General features: G+C 44.1%; 1 protein-coding gene across 7 annotated transcripts in view; it reads left to right on the top strand.

The window, feature by feature from the left end:
- The first annotated feature begins 466 nt into the window (after positions 1-466).
- CFLAR (CASP8 and FADD like apoptosis regulator) overlaps positions 467-16413 on the top strand; it is a 70417-nt gene continuing 54470 nt past the window's right edge. For 2 of the 7 annotated variants that reach the window (XM_059928462.1, XM_059928463.1), the window contains exons 1-2: positions 767-1011; positions 14925-15336. In XM_059928462.1, the coding sequence (XP_059784445.1) occupies positions 14975-15336 (362 nt within the window). In that variant the 5' untranslated portion in view covers positions 767-1011; positions 14925-14974. Of the gene's footprint in view, positions 746-765; positions 1012-7987; positions 8059-9335; positions 9389-9473; positions 9724-14924; positions 15337-16413 lie in introns of those variants that run through there. The other 5 variants (XM_059928461.1, XM_059928460.1, XM_059928458.1 and 2 more) reach the window with 5 other exon arrangements.

The following is a 16413-nucleotide window of genomic DNA, read 5'->3' as shown; positions in this document are numbered from 1 at the left end:
TACGAGGAATAAAGCATAAAGCGCTTTTACATATGCTCTTTATTATCTTTCCAAGACATTAGTAACAAACACTAGAAGTGCCGTTAAGGAGCAGGACCCCATGGGGGCCTTCCCGTGGAACAGGCCTCCCTCCCTGTGGAGCAGGCCTCCCTCCCCATTTCCTCTGCTTTAGCTCCTCTCTGAAGTACCTCGATAATAGTATTTGACGCACATTTCCTGAGTTGTTTTGCAGATGTAAACCCCCCCCCCCCCCTTCAACAAACGTAAGATGTTAACTATTGAACGACCATGAGCACAGAGCCCCAGGCCTCCTGAAGCCTAAGGACTGATCATGTTCACCCCTGTGACACCACCCCCCTACCTCACCATCAGCCAATCAGAGAATTGTGTACGAGCTGATCACTTATCCTGCGACACCTCCACCCCCTACTTGGCTTTTAAAAGTGCCGAAACCCTTTGGGGAGGTCCAGGCTTTTTAGGGCACGGGCCACCTCCTCTTCTTGCATGGCCTTGCAAAAAACCTTTCTCTGCTCCAAACTCTAAGGTTTCCGTTTGTGTGGCCTCACTGTGCTCTTGGACACAAGAGCTTGTGTTCACAGTTTGTTCTGTCCATAGTGACAAGTAGTCAGCGTACTTAGGCAACCACCCAGAGTTCACAGCAAGCCCAGTCAGAGCGGGTGTAAACAGGAAACAGCAGGCAGGCGGGTTGTTGAACAGCACGGCAGTGTTTCAACTCAAAGGGCTGGTGAGTGGGGGGGGGGGGGGGGTGGTTCTCTGGGTCTAACACAGTGAATGTCAGACCATCAACCTTTTAGAGGGTTAAACCTTTTGTACGATGCGAGAGAAGTCCAGGGTGAGCAAGGCGAGCGCATGCGGGACGGGGCAGGAAAGCCACATCCGCTTTCAGGCTTTCGGTTTCTTTGCCTCCATCTTGCCTGCGATTTTCAGGTATCAGAGGAGTGAAGTCTTGGCGGGTCGCAGCCAAAGGACAGCCTAGCCGCGGGCAGGACGGTACGTGCCCGCGCGGGACTCCGCAGCTCCCCACCCTCCCCAGCTCCCCGCCGGACGCCAGGCCCCGCATCTTCTCGCGTTCCCGGACTCGCGCTTCCTCGCACTCGGCCTGGGCGGGGGGTGCCTGGCAGGGGCCAGGGGAGGGGTGGTCCTTCTGGCAGGTGACTCAGTCCCGCCGATCTCTTATCTCCGATTTGCCCCGCGGGCACCAGGCGGGCCGGAGCGCCCCCGCCCCCGATTCTCTGGAGGGGCGCTTGAGTCTTCCGGGATTCTGGTGCGGTCGGAGCGGCGGATCGCCCAGACCCAGTGACTCTCGCCCCAAACTGAAGCACCAGAAAACGGGCCGTGAGCTTTGTGGCAGGTCCCCGGTGTCCTGCCTAAGGACACCGGGGACCTGCCTAAGAACATCCTGAGGGTTGCTCAATTCTGGGGGTGACCTGCTCAAAAGATCTGGCAGTCTTCCTTTGGCAAAGTTGATGAGAACTAGGACTTTTTGTGCAGTAGTGTGTGTCTTGGCGGAAGCAACAGGAGAGACGAGAATACTTACTCTCTCTGGTGAAGTAGGTCAGGGTTGCTATTTCTCATACCAGTGAGATGCGTATTTTGGCAAACTGGAGGAATAGCTTGCCTTGGGAAGGTTCGGAATGACTGACTGATAAAAGATTTTTTTGTAAAGCCTTGAAATAAACTTGTCCTCCTCCCCGCCCCCCTTTTTCTCTTAAGGGTCTGGGGAATGTCTGGTCAGGACATATTCTTTTTAAATATTAACAGTGGAATGCAATAGAACAAAGACCATTGAAATTCAGAACAAATTTTTGGTTCAAGTAACAGGAAGTAAGTTCAAGGACGCTAAAGCTCTCGAATATTTTCATTTGTTGACATTTGAAATTTATTTACGAAACGAGAGGTAGTGCCAATAGGGAATCTAAAAACTAACACCAGACCGGTCTCTGGCAGGCTTGACCTGCTTCAGATGAGAGATTTCAGATAAGAGAAACTGAATTTTTGGTAATTTCCTTCCGGTGGTTCCCCTAAATAATCTTTAAAAAGTTTCATGGGGAGAGGCTAAAAATTTGGGCCAACTCCAAAATTAAAATAAAAAAAAAAAAAAGAGAGAGAGGCTCGGGTTTGGAAGGGACTTTTGAATGTGTCTGCCATACAGAAGTTGCATTTTTAATATTAATACTTATTTTACTTACAGCTTCTGAGTTGGACGTCCTGATTAAAATGGCTTTTCCTAACGACTTCTTGTTTTACATTTGTTTGTAACTGACATTTACACTTCATTTAACAGTATTACTACCTGGCACCCGCTCTCGAAGGTGAATCCACCTGCAGGCCCGCAGGGCCTGGGTGCCCCTCGCCCCCTGCCCGCTGGGAATCTTGCGCGACTGGAGTGTCGGGAGGGTAGTCGGCGGCAGTTTTTTTTGAGCGGTGGCCGAGGGCCGATTGACAGCTGAAACGGAAGCAGGTTTGATCCCTGGGGGCAGGCGGGTCCCAGCCCGGCTCTCAGTGGCGTGGTGGAGCGCAGCGGCCACGCCCACTGGTTCTTGACCTGACGCAAGTAATTCCCCGCAATGCCAGGTGGGCTCTTTGCCCGCACAAGGGAGAGTTTACTTTCTAGAGGGACACCCGTGTGTTCCTGTGGAGTTTTTAAGGTGTAGGGGCGGAGGGTTCTGGAGCAGGAAGTTTCGTTTGGGCTGTGCGTTCCGGGCGGGCTGCTGGGAGGAAGCGCACAGAGGCTTTATGCCTGACTTGGAAGCCACCTCTTGGCGCCTGCGATGCTCTCCTCCAGTTCCTGGTCCTGTCTGGAGTACAAGTAAATCCCCTACATACAAACCGAAGCACGTTGGTAAGTCCAGCGTTAGCCTAGGTACCCAACTAACACAATTGGCTATATAGTACTGTACTGTAATAGGTTTATAATACTTTTCACATAAATAATACATACAAAACAAACACAAAAAATAAAACATTTTTACTCTTACAGTACAGTACCTCGAAAAGTTCAGTAGTACAGTACAACAGCTGGCACAGGGGCTTGCATCGAGTGAACTTCCTGGGCTTGAAATAAAGATACTGTACTACTGTACTCTATACAGCACTGTACCATAAAGTATACAAAAGTATAACCACTTATCGAAGTGCACGCATGTATACCAGACACCTGAACTAACTTACGTGACTGGACACGCCAACGCACGTTCGCACCTTTGAAAGTTTGCAACTTGAAGGTTCGTATGTAGGGGACTTACTGGAAATATTTCCAACTCTGGTTTTCCCGAGCGTCAGGTCTGTCGTGTCCGGCAAGGGTGGGCGAGGTTCCCGGCGGAAGTCATCGGGAAGAGCAGGCGGCTGCCCGGGGGTGAATAGACGGAGAACCCTTTCTCCCGACCTGCGCCCCCTGCTGGCGTCGCCCTCAGCTCTGGGGGCGTCGGGGCACTGTCCCCTGATCCCGGCAAAAAAAGCTTGAGTCTCCCGCTTTCAGCCCTTCCTTGAGCCTCCTTGGGACTCACCCACAGCACTCCAAGTCGCCAGGAGTGTCTTCGCTTTTTACAATCTCAGGAATGAATTCTTTTTGGTTATTTCTTCCTTACAGGACCCCAAAGGCTAATTAAACTCGTGTTTATGGACTGAAATGCCTCCTTTCCTTTAATTCAGTATAATTCAGTATAAATATATATTGTACTCTTCAAGACCAGGCAGAGTTCTGGGTGCTGGGAACATAGAGATGGATCTGAACTTGTTTTCTTTTCCCCACAGAGAAAAAAATCACGGAGTGGTTGGGGAGACCCAGCAAAATTACCTGCAAAGTTAACTTGGATTCAAGGCAGCCTAGAAAAGTGTCTAGAATCAACAGTCTAGAATGGGAGGAGGCCGGTTGGGCCAGGTTGGGGAAGTGATAACAGGTTATAGAGTAAATCAGTTATGTAAGAAACACTATGATTGAAATGACCTATTTCTCCTTTATATTCGGTTACTGCCACCTCCTCGAGAAAGACTTCACAACCATCCATAGAGGAAGTAAGGATTCCCTTCCTCTGTACTTTCCTATACTCAGGGACTATCTTTGCACTTACCATAGGATTGCATTTAACACTCTGTGTTGTAATATTTTTTCTCAAAAAATTTTCAGTCAAATTGTATTATAATTATCTGGGTTAAAATACATGCAAAGTAAATAGAGAAAGTCTGCAGGGGTCCATTCCCTAAGATAACCAAAAGTTGCAGTTTATTGTCTTTTCCAGACATTTATGCACTTAAATACAGTCTAAGTATTTTTTTAAAATATGTAGTTTGCTCTCTTTTATTTTTCTTATTTTGTATGATGCTATCAGTAATCATGGGGATGTCAGAGGACTGTCCTACTTGAGGAAAAACTAGTTTAAATTTTAGGCACTTTTGAGTCCATACTACACACAGAGGACTGGTCTGGAGGTTTGGCAAAATGAAAACTCTCACCCATAAATCTTAGGGTTTTAGAACTTGTGATAAGTGCAAAGGATAAATTTTTAGCCAGATGTACTGGGGAGATGTACCTTTTGCTAAAAGGCCAGGGGATGTCTGGTGAGCTTGGCTGGAGACATTGTATTCTGTCTGTTCATGATGAGGTCCTGTCTGCTCCCAGGAGCATGGTGACACATGGTGCGTCACCCAGCTCTTAAACAACACCATTGTTACCCCCATAGAATTGCAAAAACTTCCTTTCACGAGCTCTGTCTCCTGGATCTAACAACCAGTTTCCAAGTATGGTTCTTACTCCACCACCAGCTCCATATTCATTGTAGATTATGAAAGGATGAGTAGGCATTACACAAGTACAGCCCTGCTGGAGCTCTGTAATGATGACCAGTCTGTTCAAGGCCTAGGAGGGTGAGCTTGGTGATCGTGGTCAGCACCCACCACAGCCTAATGCAGATGAGTGGGAGCTTATCATATATGATAGTACTCAAGAAGAAAGTAAAAACAGTGCTATGAAGCAGGAGGAGATGACCTGATTTAGGAATCAAGACAACTTTAGGAAGAGATGCCTTGAAAGATGGGATAGAATTTCAATAGGCAGAGACTGAAAAGAGGGAAGGGGCTTTCCAACTGGAGGCAAGTGCTTGAGCAAAGATGTTGGGACAGAAAAGCACTGTCCAGGGAACACTGAGATAAATGTCTTGAATTAGATTACGGGTTGGGCAGAGGAGGGGAGGTACTCTGAGGTGCTTGGGCTCTGTATGAGAAGTTTGCCCTAGTGAAAACAACTTTGATTCAGGAGGAGTGGACCACTGCATGAAATGGATTTCTCTAGTGACTCTGCTCGTGCTTCTGTATCCAACTAGATGATTCATGATCTCCTTTCAATCTTGATCTTTTCCCCTTCTGGGGTTCTTCCTTCATTTTCTGCAGCCCGTATGCAGCTGTTACGAACCAGGGAAGTTATTTGAGGTAATGTTATGTTGAAATTTGTGGGAGTTTCCCTGAGAGTCATGGAGCTGAGCCTCATCAAAGAACTTTATAAAATATACCTTCTAATTTTATGCCATTTTATAATTGGGATCATCTATAGTTTGTGGGCAATTTGCTATAACTGAAATGCAGTGCTTGGGAAGCCAAATAATTTTTTAATGCATACTTTTAGCTGTTGATACATTATGTATCAGTAGCTAAAAGTGTGCATTAAAATTATTAAATATTAAATTTAAAAAACAGAAAAATATTAAATTTAAAACTACACATTAAATAATCTCAAATTGGAATGTGTTTATGCTTCAGCCTCAGTCCATGGTCTTCTAGACTGTTTCTGCAGCTTTGCAGAAATCAGAACCCACGTGATGATCTATTACTAAATACCTCATTTTAAATATTGGGGGAAAAGGGCACAAAGTGGCACTTTGTGCACTATCTTAGGGTTAAAATGCCTACAGATGTAGTAAAGATGGGTTCATTATATTAGCTGCTCGAATTGCTACACACAGAGCCCACACCCACAGGTTCTGTACGCAGATGGACGAGGAGGAAGGTGGGTCCTGTTATGTTCAGGGATGCACTGAACTCCTATGAGGTGGTCACATTCTTTTTGCCCAGGATCATGTAACCCCTTTTCCTTTATCTTTTTAGAAACTTCTGGGTGACTCCCTCAGGGCCTTCAACTTCATATCTCAGTGGGGATTTCCAGACACCTGAACGTTCCAGGTTTGCATGCTGCTTTCTGCAGCTGGCAAGGCAGGCTTCTCCCCACTGCGGCTCAGTTTTGTAACGTTGCTGGGAAATTACATTTGCTTGCAGGCTCTGGCTCAGTGAACATGACCTTGCTTTCAGGCATGCCATGACCAGAGCAGTACAAAGAATGGAATATTAAGTATGTCTGTCCTTGGATAGGTTTAAGTATGATGGGAACCAGTCATGCTGGCAGCTATCTACTGGGAACGTTATGTGCTTTCAATACCAGATGGTTGGAGGCAAAGTTGACATTCTGTGAGAAAGGCTGAAAAGCCTGATTTAACCACATTTTACTGTCACCTATTGGAGCTATGCTGGGCGCCACGGAGCTAGGTACACAATATGGTGGTGGAACAAAGGAGCTACTAACCAAGTCTAGATGAGTTCTTCCCAGGAAAGCTTTACACTTAGGAGACACTTCAGCTGGCCCTGCAAACCGAGTAGGGTTTTGCCAGGCAGGTAAGTGGAAGCGAGTAATCCAGGCAAATGTGCAGAGGCGCAGGAAAGAACTCCTTGTTGAGGTTTGTTTGAATCCGAAAGTGCAAGGTGTGTGTTAATGAGAGATGAATGCAGATGCTAGACCAGGAGGGGCCTTGAATACAAAGAAAATCGGAACCTGCAATGGGAGATGAGGAATCATTGAAAGGTCTGAATTTAGGAAAGTGATTTGGTTCAAGCAAGAACTTCAGGAAGTTCATTCTGATCAGATCTGTTTGAAGAGGGTGCGGCCACAGGCAGAGGGAACAGAAAGGCCAGGGTGAGAGATGGATGCTAGGTCACACCCTCATTTAAGAAGCAGGTGCAGGGGCTTCCCTGGTGGCGCAGTGGTTAAGAATCTGCCTGCCAATACAGGGGACACGGGTTCGAGCCCTGGTCTGGGAAGATCCCACATGCCACGGAGCAACTAAGCCTGTGAGCCACAACTACTGAGCCTGCGCTCTAGAGCCCGCGAGCCACAACTACTGAGCCTGTGTGCCACAACTACTGAGGCCTGCGTGCCTAGAGCCTGTGCTTTGCAACAAGAGAAGCCACCGCAATGAGAAGCCCGCACACTGCAACAAAGAGTAGCCCCCGCTCGCCGCAACTAGAGAAAGCCCGCGCACAGCAACAAAGACCAAACGCAGCCAAAAATAAATAAATAAATAAATTTATTTAAAAAGAAGCAGGTGCAGAAAGGGTGCTGAGGAGTCAGGGAAGGTTAGAGGGGGACTGTGTAGAATATAGTGGTGTGAGATCAGCTAAGGGAGAAGAGTTTCAAGGAACAGGTCGGAATGCTTGGGTAAAAGAAGACTTCCATGTGACCTTGGATGTAGCCACTAGGAGGTCACCAAGGCCTCTAGAAGAACACTGTCAGGTGAGGACACTAGGGTGAGGAGAGTGAGGCACTCACCTCAGGCACAATATTTAAGGGGGTGCGAAAATCAAGATAAATAATATTTTAATGCAAGATTTTGAAAAAATTGACATGAATGCGAAAGACCCATGATGAACAAAATATCAAAATTTTAAATAAAGACAGTATCCGCATTACTGATTCTTCCTTTGCCTCATGTTCCAATATGGCACTGAGTGTCACTGTGTAGAGGATGTGGGGCAGGGAGGATGCAGGTGGAGCCATATTGAGGAGTGAACGGAGAAGTTGAAGGAGCTGAAGTACACATTACAGTCTGCCTTTCTGAAATCCTAGCTTCACATGAAAGAGAGTGAAAGGCTGGTTGGTCTAGGGGATCTCAGGCTGAAGGGGTTTTTTGTTTTCTTTATTTTTAAGATGGAAGAGCCTGAACATGTTTACAAGCTGAGGGGAGGAGTCCCTGAAGGTGGAGAGAGGTTGACGGAAGGGTAAGCGCAGGGGCTTATGGAGACAGGAGGGCACAGGGGAAGTGGATGGCGCTGGAGGACGAGGGACAGCAGGGGAAGGTAGCGGGCTGCCGGAGCTCACTCTTGATGAGTGGCAAGCTCATCGACGAAAAGTGGCCCCAGTGCGTGGTGTTAGGATGGAAGAAAGCTGTGAGAGGGTGTTGAAAGGAGCTGACCGCAGTCCTGGAATAGCATGGCGAGCAGCAGGAAGGGGCCAGCTGAGGTTGAAGACTACAAACGTGTGGGGTGATCTTTTCCCTCCGTTCAGCACGACTTCTCCTCTAGATGTGTGAGTGGTGGAGGCTCACCATCTGAGGATGGGATGTTGAGGTGATCATCCCAGTTTGCCCGGGACTGAGGAGTTTGCTGGAACATGGGACTTTCAGTGCTCAAACTGGAAAGTTCTGGCACACCAAGGTGTTGCAGAGCTGGCAGTCAGGCGGCAAAAGGGCAAAAAAGAATTGAGGTGCTGGCCAGAAGAGGGTTTGTAGCACATGCTCTAGGTCCCATCTGGGGAGCAAAGGAAGTGAGGCCGTTACCTGGTAGCGACTTAACAAAACTCCATTTATTCGTTCATTCAAATACTCATTGAGTGCTTACTAGGAGTCAGGCACTGGGGTCTGTGCAGAGGATCTAACCACAAAGAAGATAAAAATATTCTCATGGAATATCCTTCTCTGGTGGCTAAGGTCAGTTGGTGCCCAGGACCCACTCCCACCTCCATCTAGAGGGTAGAAAACTACAAACTGCCTTTCCCAGACTCCTTTACAACCAGGATGTGAATTAAGGTGCATTTGGGCAAGATTTGTAAACAAGTGGGGTAGAGGCCAATAGCTGGCTGCTTTTGTTTATTTCTCTGCTGGCAAGCGTGGTGGTGGTGACGTGGGGATTTGGGCAGCAGCATTATGAAGTCCAGTCACCAGCTTTGGAGGAGTGGAGGCAGATGGGGTGGCAGTTGGCCCTCTGATCTCGGGGTCACTGCCCGAGGTGTTCTTGAGCTCTGTGCTACCGGTGATGGCCTCCTGCTTCCTTGCTGCCTTGGCTGAGACAAGGTCTTTCTGGGAGCCCTGGGAGTCTTTCTCAGACTCTCACTCAAGGGCCCATTTCTCCAGCCCTTACAGCAGTTTTGTAAGCACCTACTTCAATGTATTTCTACTCAAAATAACAAGTGGTTTCTGCTTCTAGCACCTGACACCCTTTCCATTAGCCAGTGGAAATGAACCCTGGTGACTTACATCTGCTTTGTTTGGTGTTTTCAGTGATCACTGGCAACTACTAGAGAAATGAAACTGGAACTGCTCTGGCTCTGAAGGTGGGGGACAGTTTGTACCATTGTGGAAATTCTGCGTGGGTGTGGAAAAGGAGAGACAGTCATTAAATTACAATTTGCCAGTGAGGGGGTACAAGAACAGGGGAATTCCTTAAACATTCTAAACATACATAGCTGCCAGTTACCCCTACTTAGGGAAGACAGTGGGAGTGAAAGGACACTAACAGAAATAGTGGTCGATCTGGAGGACTGGGTGTTTGAAAGCAGGAAAGAGAAAGAATTGGGCTTGGACAGCTCCTTTGTCCCTGAGTGAGGTGAAGCCATTGACTTCAGAGGTGTGTGGTGCTGAACTAGGAAGTTCAGGCAGAATGGGGCTGGTAAGTGGTGGGCACTATGCTTTCACCAGACTCTAAAGAACTTATTCTACCTGCCATCCCCCTCCCCACTCCTTCTACCCTGTCTTTTGAACCATGTTAAATAAAATCTGACTTGTTCTTTTTGACGATAACTTTGGGATGCCTCTAGGCTTTCTTGTTCTAAGGGTTGTCTGTATATACACATCAAAAATCTCTAAAAGCATTTTGAATGCTGTGAGATAGTTTCTATATGGCATACTCCGGTTGTTTTTTTTATGTAGTACTTGTTAACTGGACTGTAAATGCTGAGTGCAGAAGAGAGAGAGAGAAAGGCCTTTTTCAGTTCAAAAACTTACAGGGTTTCCTTTTGGCTAATTATCGTTTTCTAATTTTATTGTACTGTGGTCAGAAAATGTGGTCAGAGGTATATTTATTTTACTATCTATATACCTGTTGCCAAGTTTATGAAGTAAAATGTTACAAATTCAGTCATTTCCCCTCTGTATTTTTATCTAGTCACATTCTGTTAATCCCTTTTAATATTTTCAGTACACACACACACACACACACACACACACATCCCTAAACAATATATGGTGTTATTATTAACATTTAGGACCTTAATGTAAATTAATTATATGGTATACATGCTTTAGCAACTTTTTGCCTTAGCAAAAATATTTGTTTTGTTGTTTTGTTTTTTGTTTGTTTGTGAGATTCATTCATGGTTTTTCATTTTCAGGGCTGTATAGTATTTCATCAAAGGCCTGTGATATTTTATTCAATCTCTTCTTGGTAGACTTTTAAGTGGTTTCCATTATTTTGCTATACCATTCACTGCTGCTTGGAACATTATGTACATGTCTTGGTATATCTGTCTAAGAGTTTTAAAAGGATATTCACTTAGGAATGAAATTTTCATGTCATGGAGTAATGAGTGCTTTCATCTTTACCAGGTATTGCCGAATTGTTCTTCAGAGTGGCTATATCAGTTTATAATTCCTCCAGCAATGTAAAAGGTTTCATATTTCACTGTATTTTCTCTGACATTTGGTAACAGATACTAGCATTTGGCCAATGTGAAATAATATCTCACTGTAGTTTAAATTTGCATTTCTCTGAATACTGTTTTGGTTTGAATATCTTTTCGTATGGTTTATGGCTGTTTGGAGTTTTCTTTTTTTCTGGGAACTACCTATTGCCTATTCTTCCCTTGAGTTGCTTGTCTTACACTTATTGATCTGCAGAAATGCTTTCTACATTGTAGATACTATTTCTTTGTTAATTAAGTATGATGCATTTGTCTTCTGAGTCTGCTCTTTATCTTTTTTTCATTTTTAAAAGGATGTATGCTTTTTATGTCTTACAAAATCATTTTTGTAATTGTAGGTTATAATAATATTCTTGGAGAATCTCTTCTAGAAATTTTATGTCCAGGACATTAGTACATGTGGAACTGACTTGTAAATGGTGTGAGGAAAGGATCCCAGTTTATCCTCTCTATATGTATGGATAACCAGTTGTCTCAGCACTATTTCTGGACATTAATGTCCTTTCCCTGTTGATTTACAGGACCACCCTAGACATCTGTGTGTGGATTAATTTCTGAGCTCTCATCTGTGTATTGGTTGTTTTATTATCTATTCCTTGTCATATTACTATACATTTGTATTAAATCTTGATATCTGCTAAGGCAACTTCCTCCAACTGGTTGTTCTTAAAGCTTATACTGGTTATTCTTGGCCTTTCTCCTTCATATCAGTTCAAAATTAGCTTGCCACAGTCCATGGCAAAAGTTTTTGGATTTGGATTTTTGATTGGGCTTAAATTTATAAATTCATTTGAGAATTGATATCTTGATGATACTGAGTCTTCTGTCCATGATTATTGTACATTTCTTCAATTATCTGTCTTAACTGAAGTTTTCAGTAAAGTTTTATAATTTATTCTTTAATGTCTCATGTATCTTTTGTTAGGTTTATTCTGTATACCTTACAGGTTTTGTTGCTGTTGTAAATAGTATCTTTTTTTCTTTGAAATACACATTTTCTTCCTGTTTTTTGCTAATGTACAGAGATGTAATTGACTTTTATTTATTAATCATATATCTCAAAACCTTAACCTCTTATGAATTCTAACATTTTGTCTGTTGGTATACTTGGATTTCCTATCCAAGTAGAAAATCTTATTGCATGTGAAGAATGATAGTTGTTTCTTTGGTTCCGACGCTTATACTCTAACTAACCTTTTTATCTTATTTTAGTGCTAAGCTCTGTCCTCTAGTACAATGTTGAATAGAAGGGATGATCATACATATACTTGTCTTGAGCCTCAGTTTTAAAGGAATGCTTCTAGCATGTCACCATTAAGTATAATATTTGCAGTGGACTTTTCTCTTTTTCTCATAATTACTATTGAACTATTTATAAATTGCTGCCTCATAAGTCCCTTGCTTTTAATCCATAGAGCATTGTTTTTAGAGAACTCATGTCTTTATCATATTGAATCTCCCTATTCATGAGCAAGGTAAAGCTCTCCATTTATCTAGATCTTTATTAATATCTTTCCAATAATATTTTATAGTTTTTTTTCCTGTTAATGTCTTGCATATCTTTGTTAGAATCATTCCTACATGTTTTCTGTTTTAATGCTATTGTATATGGCAAATCTTAGAGAACCAACACTGTGGTTTTGAGCTGTTTTTTCTTTTTGCCCTCCTTACTTACTTTCTTAAATGCTCAACTATATATTTGAGCAAATGTTTTTTATGTTTTATTTAGCATTTCAGTGTGTATTATAGCCATTTTTCTTTTTCAGATTGTCTAGCGCAGGGTTTCTCAATTTTTGCACTATTGCCATTTAGGGTTGGATAATTCTTTGTTGAGGGGAATATGCATTGTGCAATGTTCAGCAGCATACCTAGCTTCTGTTCTCTAGATGCCAGTAGCACCACCTGGTTATGATGACCAAAAATATCTCAAATTTAACCAAAAATTGTCAAATGTCCCCTGAGGGGCAAAATTGCCCCTGATTAAGAACCATTGATTTGGCCTGTCACATTTCAGAAATTGCCCTTATCTTCTTGAAATTTCTTTTTTTCTTTTTTTTAATAAATTTATTTATTTTTGGCTGCATTGGGTCTTCGTTGCTGCATGTGGGCTTTTCTCTAGTTGCATCGAGGGGGGCTACTTTTTGTTGTGGTGTGCGGGCTTCTCATTGTGGTGGCTTCTCTTGTTGTGGAGCACAGGCTCTAGGCGCGTAGTCTTCAGTAATTGTGGCACGGGGCTCCCCTTTGCGGGCTCTAGAGCACAGGCTCAGTAGTTGTGGTGCACGGGCCTAGTTGTTCCGCGGCATGTGGAATCTTCCCGGACCAGGGTTCGAACCCATGTCCCCGGCATTGCCGGGCGGATTCTTAACCACTGCGCCACCAGGGAAGTCCTGAAATTTTTTTTTTTTTTAGTTTATTTTTTTGGCTGCATTGGGTCTTTGTTGCTGCGCGTGGGCTTTCTCTAGCTGCGGCAAGCGGGGGCTACTCTTTGTTGTGGTGCACGGGCTTCTCATTGCGGTGATTTCTCTTGTTGGGAGCATGGGCTCTAGGTGCATGGGCTTCAGTAGTTGTGGCACACGGGCTCAGTAGTTGTGGCTCACAGGCTCTAGAGCGCAGTCTCAGTTGTTGTGGCGCATGGGCTCAGTTGCTCTGCAGCATGTGGGATCTTCCCGAACCAGGGATTGAACCCGTGTCCCCTGTATTGGCAGGCGGATTCCTAACCACTGCACCACCAGGGAAGCCCAATTTTTCTTATTTTTGACAGCAAGAGCTGTTTAACATCCCCTATATCCCTTTCTGCTTTGACTGGCAGGAAGCTCGGGACAAATTCAAGGTCTACTAAAATCTGTTTAGGTCTTTCTGGCCTGCATATTTGCATTGTATTCTTTATCCCTCCACCTCATTTTGACTTTCTAACCTAATTTTTTTCCCCCTTGTTCTCATATAAATTTTTTTTCTACTTACATGTTTTTATTGTAAGATGCCTCATCTTTTGTGAACTGAGATTGTATATAAATAAATAAAATAGATTCAGTGTTCCTTTGAGTAAATCCTGCTAGATAAATACATAAATATGCTTGTACACAAATATGTAGCAACAGTTAGCAACTTACAGTTAGGTTGTTTTCCAGTTATCTTTTGCTAAGATTAGCTTTTAAACTGAATGCTGTCTGATAGAAACAGATAGGGTACTCTTCTAGAACATAAGAGCTTATTTAACATAAATATAGCTATGAAACTTTAGAGTAGACAGTGACCCCCATTTGCAACTTAAATTTTGAAAGAAAATAGGTTGAATTCCAATGCAAGAAGTTAAGAATACACCCATGGCATGAATTCCCCACTGTTCCCACCCAATTCCCAGATCTTTCTGCAGATCTGCTCAACCTCCTTCCTTCCACTGATACCATCAGGAATTCTAGTGATAATTGCTGTCCAGCAGTGTGTTGTGAGTGCAGACTTCTGACTCTTCCAAGGGGCTCAAGGTCCAAAGAGGTGATCAAAACTTGACAAGGCCTAAGTTCAGCCATGGTGGCAGGTCCTATGAGCATTCATGATGATGCTGTGTAAGGGGCCTGGGTTTTGGGAGGATGGCAGCAGGTGTGAATGAAGGGTTTCAAAGTAGGAGAACAACTGGAAAAAAGGGATGGGAAAAAAGGGACAGAAACCTGTTTTCTCCCATCATTTTTGACACTTTGCAGAGGGTCCCCTTTGCTAAGATTTGTATTTGTTCAAGCCTACCGGGAGGTCACCGAAAAGGAGTTAACCCCTGTGACCTCAGTTTCTCTTATCCAGAAAGCAGCTTAGTCATTGGGCTTTTCCTCTGCCCCCAAGCAAGGTCAATCATTTGCCACTTCGTCATTAAATCCCTAGCAGTGATTTCCCCCTTACCACACTTTACATTCTGATAAGTTCTGATAAAGCACATGGGATTTTTTGGAAATAATTTGTCTCTGGTCTCATTTCCTTTAAAATGTAGGTTATCTTCTTTGTCCGTCTTGAATTTTGGGTCAGTCTCTTTGTCTACTGAGAGGATCGCTTTCTGTAGACTTAACAATATGAATTTAATCTGCTAGATTAGAGAGACCAGCAAGAAAGGAAGAGCCTATATCTAGAATTTTAGGCATAAGTTACTCTGATAGGAGGATTTTAAAAAATTCCCTTTTAACCACAGAACTCCTCCATTGGAAAGGATTCTGAAAGAAATGAAGAAAACCATCAGAAATGCAATCGGTAGCTTCATGGCCTTCTGTTGACTGGACTGGACTTTTCTTACTGCTGTTCCTTGGAATGACACTGTACAGGATGTCTGCTGAGGTCATCCATCAGGTGGAAGAAGCACTTGATGAAGATGAGAAGGAGATGCTTCTTTTTCTGTGCCGAGACGTTGCTGCAGATGTGGTTCCACTTAATGTCAGGGACCTTCTGGATGTTTTAAGAGAGAGAGGAAAGCTGTCTTCTGTGAGCTTGGCTGAGCTGCTCTACAGAGTAAGGCGGTTTGACTTGCTCAAGAGGGTCTTGAAGATGGACAGACCGACAGCGGAGGCCCTCCTGCACAGGCACCCACATCTTATTTCGGACTATAGGTAATTCATCAGCCCCTCCTGAGGCTGGACTGGTGGGAGGGAGGGAGGAGGTCTAGACTTCAGAATCACAGAAATGAGGACAGTAAGAAAAGCAGCCTCATTACTTTCTCTACCCACTGATCCTCTTGTCATATCGATGTTACTTCATTCCTCTGAACTCTGAATTCTTAGGACGTGTCTGCGTAAAGTAATTGGGTAGAAGATCAGAATGGAAGTGGAAGGGATGGATGGTATGTGTTTGCCTGATGGGTAGAATGAGAGAGAGACGAGTGACTAAGAGCTAGTACTCTTGCAGGCCTCTCTGATTGTGAGACCTGCTGTGTTCTTTGCTAGCCTGTGATGTCAGAGCCTGGTAATTTCCGGTTACTGAGAAAGGAAATAACAAGCCTGACAGCAATCTTCCTGACCTTTGTAGAGCTCTGTGATCCTTCCTGAACCCCCTCCGATCTTTCCCCTGCTGAGGAAATTAGTGGGGTGGGCTTGCTTTCTGTGAGGTCCCTGCTCCCGAAGGCTCTGGGGAGCCCAGATTGGACGTTTCTTCAATTAACCGTCTCTAGACCCCCCTCAGTTCAGAGAGGAACGGCCACTGGAGTCCCCTCTGGTTCAGACAGCCTTTGAGTTGTTCCTTCCTCCTGTTCACATAATATTCTCTTGGAGGTTCAGAGGAGCACAGAAACCAGCGGAAAGGCTGCGTTTCTGGGGAAAGAAAGATAATTTGTAACCTTAAATCAGTGATTCCTTTTTCTCCAGACCACCAGCCTTTAGTTATATCGATAATATATATTTGGAGGTGATGTACATGATTAAAAACTATATTAAAGAGAGTTGCAAGCAGTGTGGCCCTTGGAACGTATATGAGATTTGAGGTCTAAAGGCCTGTTTGAAGCCTCAGAACTGTCAGTTACAAGCCACGTAGGCTGAGCCAGCCACTGACATCAGTTGGGCCTTCGTTTTTCTACTTGTGAAGCTAAAAATAATAATATCTGATTTCACAAGTGTGTTTGTAAGGATCGATTGTGATAATTTAGTATGTGAAGTACTTTTTAAAAATTATTATTATTATTTTAAATTATGTGA

Source organism: Balaenoptera ricei, chromosome 7 (assembly GCF_028023285.1).
Source record: "Balaenoptera ricei isolate mBalRic1 chromosome 7, mBalRic1.hap2, whole genome shotgun sequence".
In the NCBI taxonomy this organism is placed as follows: domain Eukaryota; kingdom Metazoa; phylum Chordata; class Mammalia; order Artiodactyla; family Balaenopteridae; genus Balaenoptera; species Balaenoptera ricei.
This window is presented reverse-complemented; position numbering and strand designations above follow the sequence as displayed.